We start from the raw sequence: 18,227 nt of genomic DNA on the forward strand, positions 1-18,227 counted from the left end.
TTATATTAATAGAATATGATATTCAATATATATATAAGTATAATATAATGTATGATATTGCATAAGTATGCTCTTACTTTGATGGCATTTAAAAATAATTTACTTAGAGTAAAAACAAAAAAACAAAACCAGGCCTTTATAACTTCATGCGTGACCCAAGCATTGACATAAAGCTTGTCCGTGGAATATTAGAATGCAGCTAGGTATGTAATTAGAGAAAGGTCTGTTCTTTCTAATCAGTTCATATAATTAAGACCCCCATAGACTGTATAATAATGATAAAGGAATTTATTTAGAGACTGGTTTTATTAACAAGCTCAAATAGAAGCCTTAAAACTAGAGGAAAAAAATCTCAATATACAAAAGTTTATTAGAAAAGACACAGTGAGCAGCAACAAGAATGTAAATAGACACTGGGAAGTTTTTTGTTCGTGCTACATTTGAGCTATATTATGTACAACACTGCGGAGGTTCAGCCAGTCCTTTATATGCAATGACTTTTGGGTTGGTTGCCACACTTTTTGTGGTATTGTTAGTCTTGTATATTCCAATCAGTCTGTCTGCAATCTCAAACATGTTGTTTCGCAGGGAGATGATGATAAATTGTGCATTTTTTGTTTGCTCCTGAAAAATAAGTTATTTGCATTAGCTCATAGGACTTCAGAAAGCTACACGTTCTTGTATGGTGTCTGTATGCAGGTTTTAGGAGCTGTGGAATTACTTGGTGATAACTACGCTGATCAGTCACGGGATCGTTAACAGATCTACAGCTGATGACTGCTCAGAACCACACAACACTCTCTTAGCTTGCTTGGCTTTCTGACTTAAGCATGAGCTTCCCCTGTTTTCCCCTTTAACATGACCTGTTCAAGTGAGGTCAATTAAATATAAACATTCATAAAGTTTTTCAGATGTTCACCACAGTTTTAACGTGAATCCCACCAAGCTTACTGAAGGTGGGCGTTACTAACTTACCTGAACAGCTCGAACAAGGGCTGTTTTAGGGACGCAAAGGAAAACAAACCTATCTCCACCCACCCTTTGATAGAGGACAAGCCTTGAAGGCCTGTAGTTCTGGGACACGAAGGCACAAACAGGTAAAATACCTAGATTTGGTTGGTAGCGCTTTAAAAATAAAACCACCATTTTTCTTTAGGAACCCAGGAGTAGCAGTGTGAAATCACAAGTGTGACAATTAGGCAGTGTTGAAGCAAAGTTTAACAGTTGCAGATAGCTACTTAAAATCAGGGAAGCACTTCAGCGATACTTACATCATAATCTTTGACACTTCTAGGCTGTCCCCAAAACCAGTCTGCTTTGTAATTGTGATACCACTTTGTATTTACAAGCAGAGAAGAAAAAATCTTGGGAAAAAATAGACTACAGTAGTTAAATACTTACATAGATGTAAAATGCTACAATAGACACGTTTTTGAAGTCAAGTGCTGCATCAATCTCATCCATAAAATAAAGCGGTGTTGGCTTGTAATGATGAAGTGCAAAAACTAGCGCCAGTGAACTTAGAGTCTTCTCTCCTCCTGATAAGTTAAATATTTTCTTCCAACTTTTCTTTGGAGGCCGAACACTGAAAGAAAGTTAGAGTTTGGACATTATTTCTGTTCACAATCAAAATAAACGCGCTGTATGAAAAGCAAGTCAAGAGAGGAGGGAGTTCGTGGAAGACACAGACAGCTGAAGAAGCCAGACAAACCGTGGATGAGCTGCTTGATGGTCAGTCCTCCACAACCGGGAGGCAGTGAGCTGTTCACCACAGGTAGCTTGGGGTGCTCACACAGCTGGGTGGTCAGCTGGTGTCTGAACTAGAGCTGTTGTAGCACTCAGCTATTCTCTGGGGGAGGCCTAACACTTAAAAATTGCTTTTTAATTATCTTTAAAAAGTGCTATTCTATTATGTAATGAACGTACTCTTAGGACCATTTATGACAGAACAATCCCCACTTACCCGTATGACTGACATGATTCCCCAGGCAGAGTTAAATGACTTGGGAATTAACAAATCTGGGAAATTACTTCAAAGTCAAAGCTTTCTAACTGCTGCTAGTTACTTATTTCTCCAAGCAAAACAAATCTCTTCATTTTTCAATGCTAAAAAGTTTTGGCTTCTGTCAGCATCTTCCAGTACTTGCTAAGAAGTAAGGCTACCTTGGTTTGCTGATGACCACAGAAAATTTACTTTAAAGAAAGTCAAAAAAGCAATACAGCAAAAGAATTACAGCACTATCAAGTATTTTGACAAACCTAAACATGATTCCCTCAGAGAAGGGATCCAGACTGTCTACAAGTTCCAATTCAGCATCTCCTCCCAACGTAAGCATCTGGTAGTTTTCCTTCAGTTTATTTGTTATTACGTTAAATCCTGCCATAAATTCATTTAGCCTTTGTTTCCGAAGATCTTCATAAGCTTGTCTAAATTTGTCTCTCTTGTTGGTTATTTCATCCAATTCAGCCACACGGTTCAAGTATAACTCTTCCTGTAAAAAAAAAAAAAAAAAAAAAAAAAAAGTGTAGTTAAAGAAACTGTCTCTATTTTAGATTTTAAGTTTTTTTTTTCTTTTTAATATAATTTGAAAACTCATTTTCCCCTGAAGGACTAACAGCTTTGAAACAAAAAAATAGACAAGTATCAAAAAGGTGAATCCTACCACTACATGACAGTAATTCAGCTTACCTTCTTCTTGTATTCTGCAATAGCACTGAGGTTTGGTTTCATTTCATGACACTGGGCTTCCAGCAGAGCTATCTGGTTAGTGATAACATCTGGATCCTTGATAGCCTCAAGCTCTTCTTGACTGAGCACTGGAAGTTCTTCAGGTGGCTTATCTTCTATGGCGTGCAGTGATAATTTTGATATCTAAAATTCAAAAACAGTTTCAAGAAAACTTTAAAGATCACATCAGTTATCACATGAACACGTTTCAATAACATTTGCTATATTAGTATATAGTGAACCTTCGAGACATTCCACGTTTCTTCACTTAATTCTCTTTAAGTTGCAAGAAAGACAACAAATATCCTTTCACCCCGTTGTTGTGTTCCTGAAAATCATATACATCATTCTTAGAAATGTGATGTTTCTCTGTAATTGCACCAGTAGCAGATAACAAGATCATCTCTCCTAACTCCACAGAACTTTAACAACTGTGTATTTAATACCTGGTGTGTACAAGATTGAAGTTTCCTCAATTGCCTCTACTTGCTGTGATAGCTGCCCTAGCTACCCTCAAATGTACAAGGCTACAAAGGGCACTGAAAGATCATCTGCTGGTCTAGATCCTTCTCTTTCAAATTTAAATTTGGAGTAGGAAGCAGACACAATACAATAACAATGTATCTTTATGATCTCCAAAATTCCAACTAACACCGATAAATCATGAGTTGTTTTGTTTTTTTTTTCCTAAATTATCTGTTTTCTTCTTCATGGTAACATTAGTCTTTTGGGATCTCATAGATCAAGTTCTCTGAACTAACAATTTCCTTACCTCTTTTTGCCAGTATTTAATCTTTGATTGGTGTGTAGAAATATGACCATGAATTTGTTCGATTTTAAGTTTTATACTGAGAGCTTCCTTCTGAAGTGCATATTCATCCTCTTGAATAGCACCTATCTCCTGGAGTAAACCGCGATGCTCCTCCTGAACTGCTGGCAGTGCTTCCTACAGAAATGACAAAAGAAAGGCATTAATCAGCTGCCTGTGAAGCGTTACCAGTTTCTCAGGTTTGGTTTCACTGTGTTGTTACTCACAGAGCCTACTCTCCACAGTCTTAAGTACTGATGTAACCAAATACACTCTTGTAATTAGGTTGACCTGATCACTGAATTCTGGAACACCACTTGTAAAAATATGCCACAGATTACGCTCTTAATCTAGATCTGGATTAAACAAATCCTTACCTGAAGATCAGACCATTTACTCGGACTGTTTTATTTTTTATTTAAAGATCACCTTTCATTAATGATTATTTTTCAGTAACGATTCATTTTGTAAGAATGCACACAATATATTGTTGGACAGAGAAAATATTCTCTGCTGTTTAAATCCCATATGAATTTTTGGAGAATGAGTAATAGAGTAACTTAGAAAAAAGGCATTAGGACAGCGTCATCAAGTCTGAAGCTCAAATTGCTTTTTAAATGAAGCTATTAGCTAATGCAACCAAACCCATTTCCATATTGCTAGGGGCTGCCTGGGATGTCTCAGGATGAAGTGTAACAGACATCAGCAATTAGGACACCTTTGGCACAACAAATACTATCTACAATTTATTTCAGAGTGCATTCTCTATGAAGAAACACACCAAATAAACAGTATGCTTACTTCAGCTTGCTTGCGCTCATTCATAACCTCAGTGGCTTTGTCTTCTAGCACAGTCAGCTCCTCTGTTAAGTCTTTAATTTCTTTCTCGTTATCTCCAATTTCCTTCTCAGTGCGAAGAACAGCCTCTTCAGATTTTTTCATGTTTCTGAATGGATACCAAGATGTTTGTATACTTTACAGGAGTGCAAATATGGCATAACGTAATCCAGAAACACAATCATAGAAAGCTTGTTCGCTAGCTGTTCATAACCCAACGTGTTACAAATAGTCTGTTTGAGGTCAGTCAGTTTAGAGAAAGAGTTTATGACCTCCTCCCCTCAGTTTTCCTCTAGCCATAAAGAAGTGAACACACCTCTCCCGAGGCCTGACAAATCGCCCCCATGAAGATAAAGATTTAACGGTAACCAGACATGACTTGTGGCTATACAAAATTGCTAGGCTTTAAAATTGAACACATTGATGTCTACCATACCTTTGTGCGCTCTTGATTGCCACTTGGGCTTTAGTAATGGCTGAAGTATGTTCATCTATTTCTTTGTTGATCTTATCAAGTTTGTCTTGGTGTACTTTAAGTTTTTGATTACTGGTATCAATTATGAGCTTATGTAATCTTTTAACTTCACTTTCCATTTTACCAGCTTTTTCAGCAACACGCTCATAATCTGTCACAAACAAAACGGGGTTAATGTCTTTATGCTGTCTCACCAGGCTATTGCAATACATCAATGTTCATGCGACACAAAGCTCTGCTGTGTTAATACTTTCGGAAACGTATGTGTTTCTTTGTACTGCAAAAAAATATATATACTTTTTAATGGGGCAACAAAACATACTGCACCCATCCTTCTGACAACTGTTACACGACCAAAGCATTTTGGTGTAAAGCATCACTATAACGTTCATACACTACTTAAATACATGTATAATACAGAAGCAGCAATATGTCCCAAGCTCATTCTTTGCATTCTTTGTTTTAAAATGCTCAAAGGGGCAAAACTGTAAGAACTAGTCACTACTGTTCAGTACTGCTATGACCACTTCATGCTGAATAGTACAATAGCCTACTCCACCTTCAAGCTTTTGCTTACAACTCAACAAAACTATCCTGGTGAGTTGAACAGCTTTCAAAAATTAAGATACCTGGCACTGTGGTATTTTAAGGGGAAAACTAAATAAAATAAAAGTCTCCCTGTAAGTTTGCTACAGATTTATAATTTTCTTTGGAGACAGAAGAAGAAAAGCAGAGAGCCTTCAAAGGCAGAGGGCGGTGACCTCTCCAGAGGACTGCACAGGTTTGTGACTTTCCATCATATGGCAGAAATATTCAAGAAGATATTTATAACCTCAAACAAAGCCGTAGCGTTTGCTCCTCTATTAGCTATTTATTATTTGCTCCTTTAAATGGATCATAAGTACATTTTTTATTTATAATCCCTCTCTCCACAACAAGTACCTTTTTTGTAATCATCAAGGATTTTTTCCAATTCCTTCTGTTTGTTTTTGTCCGGAGCAGTAGCAATTACGTTTGCTTCAAGTTCCTTAACTTGGCCTTTTAGAAGAACCTCTTGTTCAGAATAATTCTACAGAAAACACAGCTGTTAGAACTCCATGCTTTAAAAAAGATCTTTGATACTGACAAGGCCTGTATTAACTTGAGGCTGAGAAACTGTTCTCCTGCACATGCATGGAGAAGCCAGATCGTGCCTCAATAAGAAGCTTGTTCACCTGGATACTCGCTGTATACTTTTCTAAAGTATTTTTCATTTCCCGAACATTCCAGCGTAGTTTTGGTACATCTTCTTCGAGCTGCAATTTCTCTTTTTCACACTGTTCTGCTCTTTTGGAATCCTTCTGCAGTTGAGCTTCCATTCTGCTGATCTACACAAAAATGAGATGTGATCACTTGCCTTGTGTCACCACCACAAAACACAGCATGTTCTCATTCGTGTGCTAGACAGTCTATAATATCTCAAACAGATTTAAAAGGACAAAGAGCATATGCGTACAAACTGCCAAAACATAAGGAACTTTGAAGATATTCCACTTTTAATTAAGATTATGCACTAACCTCTTCTTCTGAAACATCAGTTATAACCGCGGAGCCCATTCTGCCCTTTATTACTTTATTTCCACCACCAGTCATTGTTCCTAAAGTAATAAAGAGGAAAAGAAGTTAGCGTACTAATTTTGCATAGATATCACCTATGAAGCACCGAATATCTTAGTGTAAGTTTGCACTTAAATACCTGATTGCTCAATGACTTCCCCTTTCAACGTTACAACCCTCCACCTTTTATCTTTTTGGAAGGCTATTCTGGAAGCTTCTCCCAAGGTATTAACTACTAGGGTATCACGTAACGCGAAGTAAAAAGCCACGCGAAAGATCTCGTCTTCTATTTTCACCAGATCAAACAACCGAGGAGCATTTTCAGGGGTTGGGATTTTTTTAAGATTTTTTTCCCACACAGCCATCTACATCAAAAAAAGTAAGCGAATGAGTGAGAGGATAAATCACAAAGTCATTTCATTATTGTAAGGTACGTTAAGGCTTTAAAGCAAATGTAATCATTCTCTAGTTAAGTGTAACAATACTGCTCAGAATGGTAATTAACTGTAAAGCTTCCTTCCTTAGGGATCTCTACTTACTTGCAGCATAATTAAAAACTCACTGATAATTTGTCCCTTTGCTAGCCATACTTGTTGCTTAAGTTTCATAGTTTACAGTTACCATATTACTAGGATCATTAAGTTTGCTAATTTAAGAAAAAATGAATATAAAAATTACATATATATATAAAATACATAAATAAATAGACTAGAAGGACACACCAAATATTTGTTGTATGCGTGCAGGTATCAAAAAAGCTTGGTAATTCTCTGCAATTAAACTTTATTGTTTGCTAGTACAATGTTCTAAGGTACCAACATCCTTTTTTATATTCTACCTTTATGTGTATTAATACATATGCAGTGTAATATATCAATATAAGTCATATTTATACATATACATATTAATACATAATATATCTACAATATACAGTATTAACACTGTGCACCTTAGGGTAAATCAGCAACATAATTTCTTTTGCCAGAGTGCCAATACTTACTTTGTCCAAGGCTATAAATGTGGCAACTCCAATTCCTGTTCTCTTTAAGAATTTCACACATTCCTCTGCAACATCGATTGTATCGACAACGATGTAGTCTAAGGCACTACAAGATGACGAAATAGCAACATCATACTTCTCATCGATAGCTCCCAAGTCTCCCTAATAATTGAGAGGTGGTAGGGGAGAAGCAGAAGTACTCTGATTAGCTTGGCATCAAAGTTTTGTCTTGGTATTGAGAGATAAGACCAAAACTTTACATAAAATGAAATGAGATGAAAACAAATTATAAAACTTTTTTTTTCTTTGTCAAAGAACTTAAACCTTAGTTAAAATTTGCAAATTAATATCACACCTGACCTCTCCTCCACACTGCTACTTTTATATTTCTCCTGTACTTGTTTCCATGACAGAAGATAAATTCATATATTTAGAGCTTCAGAAGCGGTAGGTCTGGCAAAGCAATGTGGTAGCACGTATTTTTGGTCTGTAGAAAAAGGTAAATTTTATATGCCAGTATTTTAGCAAGGCAGTCTGGCCTAACAAAATCATTTCATATATTCTGTGCATGGTTCTACCATTGGTCAGCTAGGTCGGACGTGACATTTACCAAATGGATGGTTACCAACTAATTCTACCTTCCGTGGTACCAGAAGATAAAAACACCACTCCACTTCTCTGGTACAGGTGATCCTAATTAGCAAAGGAATCGGATTCACCCCAGCTGTCGATCACAGCCCAACACAGAAGCACAAGCGGGACCAAAATTTTAATTTATACCAAGCCCACAGGATTTGCAACTCTGTCCAAATTAATAAGAGAATTAAGGAATTCAACCTTTTCCTTATTTACACAAAAAATACTCTGTCGTCATAAATTTTACGACTAAAATTTATAACGGCCTTTTAAAAATTACCAGTCTTCCGTGTATTCCACGAATGTTTCCAGACTTCTTCTGCTGAAGCAGAGCCTCGAGCACTTTTCCTCGATTGCGACTTTGTGCTAAAGAACTTTTGGCTTCTTCTACTTTTTGACGCAGATTTAGAACAACATCCTTCACTTCTGTTTCATCTTTTCCCAGCTTCTCAAGCCTGTTCTGTTTCTATCAGTTAAAAGAAAGACATTATCTTAGCATCAGAAAACCTACTGTATTCAAGGACACTTAGATTCATGATTGTGTAAGCAATGAAAGCAGCTATTGACAAGGAGAGGTAGCAAAACCAGAAGAATGGCTAATGGCTGGGATTTGATATATTTTGATATGGTACAACAGCTTATGAATTAATTGGGCTTAGAACAAGGTATCAGGATTTTTTTCTGTGGGGAATGGGAGTGGAGTAAGAAGTAAAATTCAAATGGCTCCGAAGCATAGCCATTTATTTACCTCACCATGTCTAATTATTATATTTAAACCAATTTCCTTGCTGAGATGCACAGAATTTAATTTCCTGTACTTACTGTTAACATTTTCTTAATGCAAAATAGACTTGAAAGCAGAGATTTAACTTCAGTTGTTAACTAAGTATCCAAACGTATTTTTTAATGCTATTTTATTGGAGGAAGTTTTAAATGTATTTTCACCATGATAACTGCTAAAATAAACAGTAGGACTTCGGTTTGTGTATCACAGCACTGAATTATAACTCAAAGAAACGACCTATGAGAAAGTTAGGTCTCACCTCCTTTAATTCCTGTTCAGCTTTGGGTAATTTTGCAGATATGTCTTTGATAGCAGCTTTCCTTTCTTTAAGAGTTTCACAGACAGATGTCAGAGTCTCCTTTGCCTTATTTAATTGAGACACAGCAGTGTTGTGACGGCTGAGATAGATATCAAGCTCTGACTGTGCTACGTCCATCTTTGATCGTGCTTCATTCACCGTTTTATTAAACTCCATAAGCTCCTTCTCTTTGGCCTGCAAAAATGAACGGTACAAGTCAAAAGAGACAACTGTGGAATTTATTATGCCAATTACACTATTATGAAAAAAAAAAAGATGAGAAAACAGGCATGTTCTTTTTAGTAGCAAAAAATAGATATGGAAACTGTTAGTTAAATAGAAGAACAAGTCTACCTGAATTTAATTACAAACTTGTGTAATACAGTAAGTATATGACGTCAAAACAGTTCAAACCTCTTTTTCTTCCTGAATTCCTTTTGTTTCTTTCTTAAGGCTATTCATAACCTGCTTGAGTTTTTCTTCTTCTTCGATTTTTGCCTTTTCAAGAAGCTCTTTCTTGGATGTTGCATCGCTGATACTTTTTTCACTACTAGAGGATGTATTTTTCAGTTCTTCTACCTAAAGAAGGAAAAGATTTTTAACTTTCTCTCCCACTGAAACAAAACACTTTTGCCTTATCTTTAAATCTCCCCTTTCAATTTCTATGTGGAAGCCAAAGGAAGCGTGAGGCCCAATAGGCTGACTCTGCCTGGTATTTCTAACTGCTGAATGAAAAGGGAAAATGGCATCAGGACATGATGAAGAACCCCATATATATATGAAATGCATATCCTGTGGATTGCTCCAGTAATCAGCATGCATCTTGCAGTTATTACTTCATCTTCAGCATGCTTGAGGCTTCTATATTCTCCGTCTAGTTACAAGGCTTCTTATCTTCTTTTGGACAGCTGAGTAGGTTCAAAAGAAGATTCCTTAAAGGTACTGACAAGCTTCTCTCAACATTTCAGAGGCACGCTGGGCAAGAATATGGTTAAGAGAACCCAAAGACTTTTGAATTTAATCAACCTGCATGGTGTGGCAGTACCACATTAATGAAGATCACATTATTTTTTTTTAAGATTAGATGCATCTTGGTTCTAGCGAGAGGCCTGGATTTTACTTGCAAGGTTTGTTCACTTCTAGAGCCAAGCTGTAGCCTCATGCATAAGAACAAAAGTATTTGAACATCAGTACAGCTTAATTCTTGTATACTTATTTTCAAAAGGCTTTTTTTTGATTCAGTTAGTGATTCAAGATCTAAATCAGATAGTAGCAGCCAACGTGATAAAATATATCCATTAAGTTCATGTAATTAACTATGGAAAGAGAAGAAAAAAATGTTTTGTTTTGCAAACAAAAACCCCAGCTGCCAAATGACAGAAAATATCTGGCTGAAAAATTTTAAACATTTTTAGGTTTTCTTTGCTGCATGAAGTAGAATTGGTGTCCTTTGTTTACCTTTACCCAGCTTCACAAAGATGTTCTTATCTACAGCAACCAATTACATTTCTTTAAATAAAACAAGTTGTAGCTCACACTACCTTTTCTTTGTCCTTTTGAAGTTGCTTTTCCAATTTTTTAGTCTTGCTTTTAGCATGTTTTAATTTTTCCCTTACTTTAACATCCTGCAAGTCCAATTCAGTAAATTTTGTTTTATTTTCCTCCAGAAACGTTGTAATTTTTTTCAGTTTCCTAGAAGGGAAAGAAGAATTATCTACTCTGTATTTTAAAAAAATATAATTTCAGTAGAGCTTGGCTTGGTGAACACGCAGGATTTAAAACAATACTAGTCAGGTTTTGCAAAAAACAGTATCTAATGTTTACTGTGTTCACAGTGTTTTCCCCAGGTAAATTTTGATTAATCAGCAAAGATCAACTAGTAAAAGCCATACTAAACACTTTTTCAGAAACTTTATCTTTTTCTACAATAATGTTTGTGATTCACATCTCTCTCAGATTACAATGGTCTCAGAGGATGGGAAGGTCCATACTGTAGTCAGACTGAAGAAAAGTACCCAGATAAATCAATCGTACAGAAATTCAATTCAAATATAAGAGTTTCATATGGAAATCAGAGAAAAATACCTACCATTCTTGTACCTAAGCATTATAGGTATGTATATAAAAACCTGAAACAAAATTCCAATTATTTTTCTGTACAGTTAGCATGAAAAAAGAAGTATGTACTTCTATGTCCATAAAGATCAGACATTTTCCTATTGTTAGCTGTGGATATTACACAGATTTCTCTAAGAGAGGCAACCTGTAGGACCAAATCAATCCAATTAAAACATTAAAGTTTATTTCTGTGTAAAATACCACTTGATACATGCCAGAAGATCTTTATGTATACTATAAGTGACTCGATGGACCCACAAGGATCATTGAGTCCAACACCTGGGAAAATCTGATTTTTTTTCTGAAAATCCTGGTAATTCTAACACCACATATATGCAGAACATATAAAACACAGTACTCCTAGCTTATGAATCCATACCTAAAATACTTACTTTTCAAGTTCTTTTAAAGCTTTATCCTTGGCTTTCATTACATCTGCAAGTTTGCTGCTCTTCTCATTAATATCTTTTGTTTCTTCCTGTGTTTTTTCTTTCTGCATTTCCAAATCATTTATTCGTTTCTGTAGGTCATAGCTAGAAAAAAAAAAAGTATTACAAAACCATCATTTTTCAATAAAATCAACATTCTTAATGAATATGTATTTCCAACAATCTGATGGATAATAAAATGATTGTCAAATATTATATCCTAATATCCATTAACTTTGCCAATTTATTTCCAAACAATTTTGACATTTCAGATAAAAATAATCTTTAAATGATCTTTCTCATTTTAAGTATAAAGCTGTAAAAGATTAATCTGCCAAACTAGCTTTGTTTGTAAGAAGCTGGCAAGCAGGTTTTCTTTTGTTTTTAAGTTTTTAATGGGAGTGATCTATCATTATTTGAGAATTAACTTTGTCACTTGAGGCTAAAATCACTAGCCACATACCACTCAACTAACTTTGAATAGCTAATATGTCTGTCAAGAAAAATGAAACATTTCTAATTATAGATATGGACGCAGAGTTTAACACCACCACTACCACATTAAAGCCAGATCTAAACTTCAGCAAAGTACTTACATGTAGTATTGACAGATATGATTCTTTTCTTTAAACATCTTATTTTCCAAAGAAAGAAATTCAATGGCTTTATTCTTGTCTCCTTCTAAAGCATCCTTTTCTTTTTCCACCATTTTAATTCTATTTAACTAGAGAAAACAGACAGTTAAAGCTGATTTTAATGCTAGGAGACAGAAGAAGAAACCGTGAGAAAAATAAACTCTAGACCCTTTATAACACACAGATAACACCTCTGGAGTGATGCCGTCCCACAAGTAACTCTGCAAGTCTATTTATTACTGCAAACCTTCTGAAATAAGAAATCACTACATCCTGAGCAGAGACTGTATTTTTAGGGTACTTCAAACAGTAATTTAAAACTACAAAGGGATCCTGCAGATGCTAGGAACAGTTCAGGCAAACCAAGGAAGAGTAGGTAAGGAATAAAAAGGAGTTACACAGGAGTTACAGACAGTCTGTACCTATGTTCAGTACCCCCTTTCACGTTAAATCCTGTGACTATGTCTTCTGTTTTATTTTACAGCTTAAAATAAAAAAGTCTACAACGTATTAGGATTTACCAAGGATAAATCAAGTGAAATAAAAACGAACTTTGATATTTTACTACTTCTAGAACTAAATGCATAAGTAGGACACTATGAAAGCAATTTCTGCAACAGATCTGCCCAGCTCAAGTCACAATTTTCTGTAAGTTTCCTCATGCAGCTGGGTGTGCATCACGGCAGCAGTGCTATGTTTCCCTCCTACTTCTCCTATTTGTTATTTCATAACAGGACTAAGGCAGGGCTATGTCTGTATGTACTCAGCTAATGCCAATCTGTTTGGCTATTCAGTCACTGAGCAGAAGCATTTAACACCTGCAGATGTGATCAGAGATGTTCAGCGGGTAAAATCTTGTGTTCCAACTCATGCAAACCTTTGGGAATCAGAAGCCAACAGCTTTGTAAGTGTTTAAAGAAGGGCAACCGACATTGACTGCCCACTTTTATTAGCAACAGAGATATCAAGTGCAATAAAGAGTTAAGTTTCACAGTACTTCTACTGCTGTAAAGGGTGCCAGATCTTTAACCAATAATTCTTTATGTTAACTTCTTCTCTAAAAGATCTAATAATGAAACACTGCAGGTTTACATCTTCAATTTATAATTCAAACCAAACTTTATGAGACTCACCTTTTCTCCTCTCTGTTCATTTAAAATCTCTACTCTGCGACACAGAGTTTGGATAGGTTCTATCAGTCGTGCAGACCCTATCAAGTCTTCCAAGTATTCGAGCATGCCTTCATCATGTTCGGTCTGGCCTTTCGGTTTCATCATTGCAATCTGTTCAACTTCCCCCTTGGAAAAGAAAAGTTTAATATTTTCTTAACTCTTTTTCCTGAGAGAAAGAGTTGGCATTCTGAAAACACACAAACGCCTTTGGAACGCGTTTGTACGGCCGCATCCTGACATTATGAAAGAACAAAACAGTGCAGTAGTCAGAGCCGACTGATCACAGTCACAACACATGTGGGAAAGATCAAAATGAACAGATTTCCTCCAAGCAGTACATGATGATGTGCATGAAAAACAGCATCCCTTTTGAAGCCCACAGTCAGGTCTAAATTTTGCTTCGTTGCTCTAAATATTCAAAATGTGTTCCCCCAACCTAAAAAAAGAAGAAGAGAATAAAGCATGCCCGCTAGGTCATGTGGCACCCAATAGTCGTTAATCAGGATTGAAGTCCCCAAAAGTTTCCTTTAGAAAACAGAAGCTCCACAAAATCATGTCTCATGGATGAACTGGACCTGTAATTCATATAACTGAGACCTGATGGTTAGAAAAAAAAAAACACTTTAGGTATTAGACTTCATTTATTTCATTTTCCTGTATGTACAGCATTAGCTTTACATTATTAAGCTGAACAGTAACAGTAATTTGATTTTTACAAAATAAGATTTAACAAAGATTAAACTGAGACAATGATGATTTATTTTACTGATGTTAGCATTAGCTAATTAAAAAAAAAAATCTGCTAGAAGCATTTTATGCCTAGGACAGAGCAGCATGAAATCTTCAAAGTACAGATTGTATTTTGTAAATTGCCTGTCATATATCAGAAGGTAAAGACATGAAATTGAATATACGTATATTAAAGTTATGTCTACAGCAAGAATAAATGTGACAGAAGCTGCAAAAGTTAAATAAAGAAAAGACCAAGTACAAACTACTCACTCCTCAAAAACTTGGAGAGCTAAGCATACAAGAGACAACTTCTTTGTTAAACAGATACACAATATTGCAGGAGTTTTGGCCTTTGTGACACGTAATTAAACCCGTGAAATAACAAGTTCTAATATGATTTTAGTTTGGTTTTAGAACCATTTAGATTTAAAAACAAGATTTATATCCTAGCATCCAATCTAGGTACATAAAAAAGCCTGTAAGTCAACATCCACAGACTGAAAACGCACTCAAGAATTTAGTTGTCACTGTTTGCTGCTTGAGCTGAAGCCAAGTCTCTGCAAAGTATGGATAAGGACAAAATTCTCAAGAACACACAGAAGACGGAGTGATTAACAAGGCTGCTGGCAAACCAGAAGGGACTGCTTTGACAGAAGTTGACAGTCACTAGGATTTCTAGGCCAGCATCGTGAACCAGCCCTGTAAGCAGCTAAGAGCTGAGGACAGGCTACTCCTGGACGTTGACTAACGAATGCACTCGATTTTTTTCCCAGAGTAACTTTGTTCCACTTACTCAGTACACAATGACACCTAGTGGCCCTGTTTTTCTTCCAACCAGTAAATACCATTTGGCTGAGCACAGGGGAAAAAGTGAAGTTTTGCAAATTTAGCAAAATGGCAACTAGCAATTCCTTACACATAAGAAATTCCCATGTTAAGCTAAACCACAGAAGCCAAGGTGTTTTTTATTACTATTTTAAAATTTAAAATTAATAAATTAAAATTATTGCTATGTTAAAATTCTAGAATTTAAATGCACCTAAGCTATGATTTTTTGATACTTACTATTCATAAGAAGTGTGAATAGGTTTGTCAAGACATAAAAATCTCAAATTTTACTTCTTATTAAAAGAAGTATTAAAAAGGCAAACAATTAGTTTCCTGGTAATTGCAGCTGCATTATGTACAACTCCAACTTCGTTTGTTTCCTTGCAACATAAGTATGATTTCTCTACCAAAACCACCTGTCAGTGCCATGCTACTTGTGGGTAGGGCACTCACTGTAACCTAAATTCCTGCAGAATCGCCACATAAATCTCCATTTTATTTCTTCTTGCATTGTAAATGATTCCTCTGTTTACATCCAAGAAAAAACTGTCACTGAACATCCATCTTCTATGTTGTACACCCTCAAGGTAGGTGCTGCAGTTTGACTTTGCACTTGCTTTCCTCTTCTATTCCTCCTCCCTCTTTTTTTTAAACTGGGCACAAACCACAAAACTATTCTGGATTTAACACAAGCAGAGCAGTTGTAATTTACTCTAAGTGGACAAGCAAGGAATGTAAAGCAACATTTTTTCATAACATGGTTTTTATTAAGTATAATTAACCCTCTTTAAATCATGGCTATCTAAGAAAGATAACATAGTTGCGAGGGTTGAATATATCACTGAATACAGTACAATATATTTAATGATACAGCACATTAGTAATGAAGCTTAACCCTACCGTATCTGAGTCTATAATCTCATAAATTAAGAAATCAGAGGTTTGGTGGTCTACATGGTGAATAAATACATCACCACATAACAAGGAATACAGCCTTACCTGTGAGTAAAGTTTAGGCAATCCATACAACAAAATTTTGAGAAGTTGAAGCGAATTGGGTACTGGTGAGGAGATGATAAACACAAACTGAACTTGTTGGGCCGAGTAGTGCCAATTCTATATGCAACTCCTTTGCCTTAAAAAAGGCAACAAGTTTAGAATTACATATTTTTCAGATCTTATGTAAAGAGATGCAGATAGTACTAGGTACTTACAGCTTTTAATTCTTTTCTTATGAAAGGTAAAAGTGAAAACATTTAGACTACTTATATGATAACTGAGCCCTAAGACTATGAAGTATTATTTAATAATTAAATTACTCACCAAGTTTTATGTTCAGAAATCAGTTTAGGCTACCCCTATAGTTAGCAAGCTAAGAAATCAAAAGGTATTCAGTTATTAGCACTGATAAAGGAGACTGAAAAAGTTGTACCTGCTCTACTTGCAAGTGGTCATGACAATGAGGAACAGAAGAAACTGTTTTGCAGCTTTGCATCCTGTTAAAACTTGATACAGTCAATTTAACTGTTCTCTGATTTTTTAAACACTTGATCCACTATTATCTGCACTGTATCAAAAATATATCCTCGTTCATTTATCTAGTAGAAGATCTTTCAAAACACGGACAGCATTTCTGAAAGTGAAACTAAGAAGACAGCAGGCAGACATTTGTTGAAAAGAAGCACGCCCAAGCGTGTTTTCATAATGTAGCTGTCACACCTACGCTTGAGAAGTCTCAAAACTGACCACCAGGAAATCCCATTACCTATTTGCCTCAGCTACCTTCCTCTCACTTGCAGGCATGAATTCATGAGGGGAGAGGGAGCAAAGTGCAAAAAAGGAGATTCCTCTATTTGAGAAGACAATCAAAATGGATGTTAACATTGAGAAATTGGTGACGCTGACAAACAGCTAACAGAGGACAAAACATCCCTTTTGTATGTGTATATACATGGAATATATAACAAAACATATATACACATGAAATACATATGTAGAAATATATATGAGAAGTATGAAAACCCACCAAATATCCAATTAACATTTTGAGAAGGCTGCACACTCAGTGCAAAATTTCTAAATGGAAATACAAACTAAATTTCTCAGTTTTTGCACTGTGACAGACTGAAATTATTGGGATGCTGGCACATCACCAGTAACAGAAGTGGTGAACTCAGACACCGCCTAATAAACATAAAGAACAGTTTCCACAGAATGTCTCAGATTAGTTACCAGAAAACAATAGCGGTGCATTTTGATGGAGAAAACAAGTCAATCAGTGTAGAAATTTCTGACAGCTGTGGCAAATAATCAGAAAGCTCATGTGACAGATGGCTACCAAATTTTTACATACATATACACGTATGTATATATGTATATATATACACACGTATGTATATACACATATATACATATATATATATGTATATACATATATGTATATATATATGTATATACACACGTGTATATATATATGTAAAAACCAAGAACCTTTCTCACTTGAAAGCCATTTCTTCTAGTCCAAATCACAAGGAATAACTTCAAGGAATTTTGAAACAGAAGATTCTGCCTTCCTTTGCACAGCTGCACACTCAATGAGATGAATTATTACCCTGCTACGATATTTAAGGTACTTTCTAAACGTAGATTTCTACTGTAACATTACAGAGAAAAAACTTCAAGGCAAGTAAATTGTTAAAGCCTTCAAAAACCAACGTAAGAGTTTCAAATTAACCATTTGAAACCAACGCCTCCAGTAAGGACACTGAGGGGGTCAGCACAGGGTGGAAAAACACCAGTAATACCCTAGACAGGAGAGCCTAGACCTGCTCTGCCTGTCGAGTTCAAGCCCATGAGGACACGGTGGGTGGGTACCCATAGGGATCTCTGATGAACCAGAAGAGGTGCCAAAATCACCGTGAGCTATCACTGGAGTTATCAGGCTGCCAAGTCAGAGGCCTGTCTGTTTTGAGTTCTGTGCCTTTCAGTAGGAGTTAAGCTTGCATCCTTTGAGTATTTGGGGAATGCTATACATTCAGTGTGACATATCTAATATAGGCTGAATCCATTAAGTTGCAGTTTTCACGTTGCATGCACTCTTTATGCATGTTAGACTAAAATTCTCATTAGAGTAAGCACATCTCAGATAGCAC

General features: G+C 35.9%; 1 protein-coding gene across 5 annotated transcripts in view; it reads right to left on the bottom strand.

Annotated features, from left to right (window-relative positions):
* Positions 1 to 270: 270 nt before the first annotated feature.
* SMC4 (structural maintenance of chromosomes 4) overlaps positions 271 to 18,227 on the bottom strand; it is a 32,872-nt gene continuing 14,915 nt past the window's right edge. For all 5 annotated transcript variants that reach the window (XM_032193113.1, XM_032193111.1, XM_032193114.1 and 2 more), the window contains exons 6-24: positions 13,477 to 13,641; positions 12,305 to 12,432; positions 11,673 to 11,813; positions 10,704 to 10,854; positions 9,577 to 9,741; positions 9,124 to 9,357; positions 8,361 to 8,546; positions 7,445 to 7,606; positions 6,584 to 6,809; positions 6,406 to 6,485; positions 6,063 to 6,215; positions 5,791 to 5,917; positions 4,810 to 4,999; positions 4,338 to 4,482; positions 3,501 to 3,674; positions 2,690 to 2,872; positions 2,260 to 2,492; positions 1,402 to 1,585; positions 271 to 624 (exon numbers count right to left, since the gene is read on the bottom strand). In XM_032193113.1, coding sequence (XP_032049004.1) covers positions 451 to 624; positions 1,402 to 1,585; positions 2,260 to 2,492; positions 2,690 to 2,872; positions 3,501 to 3,674; positions 4,338 to 4,482; positions 4,810 to 4,999; positions 5,791 to 5,917; positions 6,063 to 6,215; positions 6,406 to 6,485; positions 6,584 to 6,809; positions 7,445 to 7,606; positions 8,361 to 8,546; positions 9,124 to 9,357; positions 9,577 to 9,741; positions 10,704 to 10,854; positions 11,673 to 11,813; positions 12,305 to 12,432; positions 13,477 to 13,641 — 3,201 coding nt within the window. In that variant the 3' untranslated portion in view covers positions 271 to 450. The remainder of the gene's footprint in view (positions 625 to 1,401; positions 1,586 to 2,259; positions 2,493 to 2,689; positions 2,873 to 3,500; positions 3,675 to 4,337; positions 4,483 to 4,809; positions 5,000 to 5,790; positions 5,918 to 6,062; positions 6,216 to 6,405; positions 6,486 to 6,583; positions 6,810 to 7,444; positions 7,607 to 8,360; positions 8,547 to 9,123; positions 9,358 to 9,576; positions 9,742 to 10,703; positions 10,855 to 11,672; positions 11,814 to 12,304; positions 12,433 to 13,476; positions 13,642 to 18,227) is intronic.

The sequence above is a fragment of the Aythya fuligula genome, chromosome 9 (assembly GCF_009819795.1).
Source record: "Aythya fuligula isolate bAytFul2 chromosome 9, bAytFul2.pri, whole genome shotgun sequence".
Taxonomy (NCBI): Eukaryota; Metazoa; Chordata; class Aves; order Anseriformes; family Anatidae; genus Aythya; species Aythya fuligula.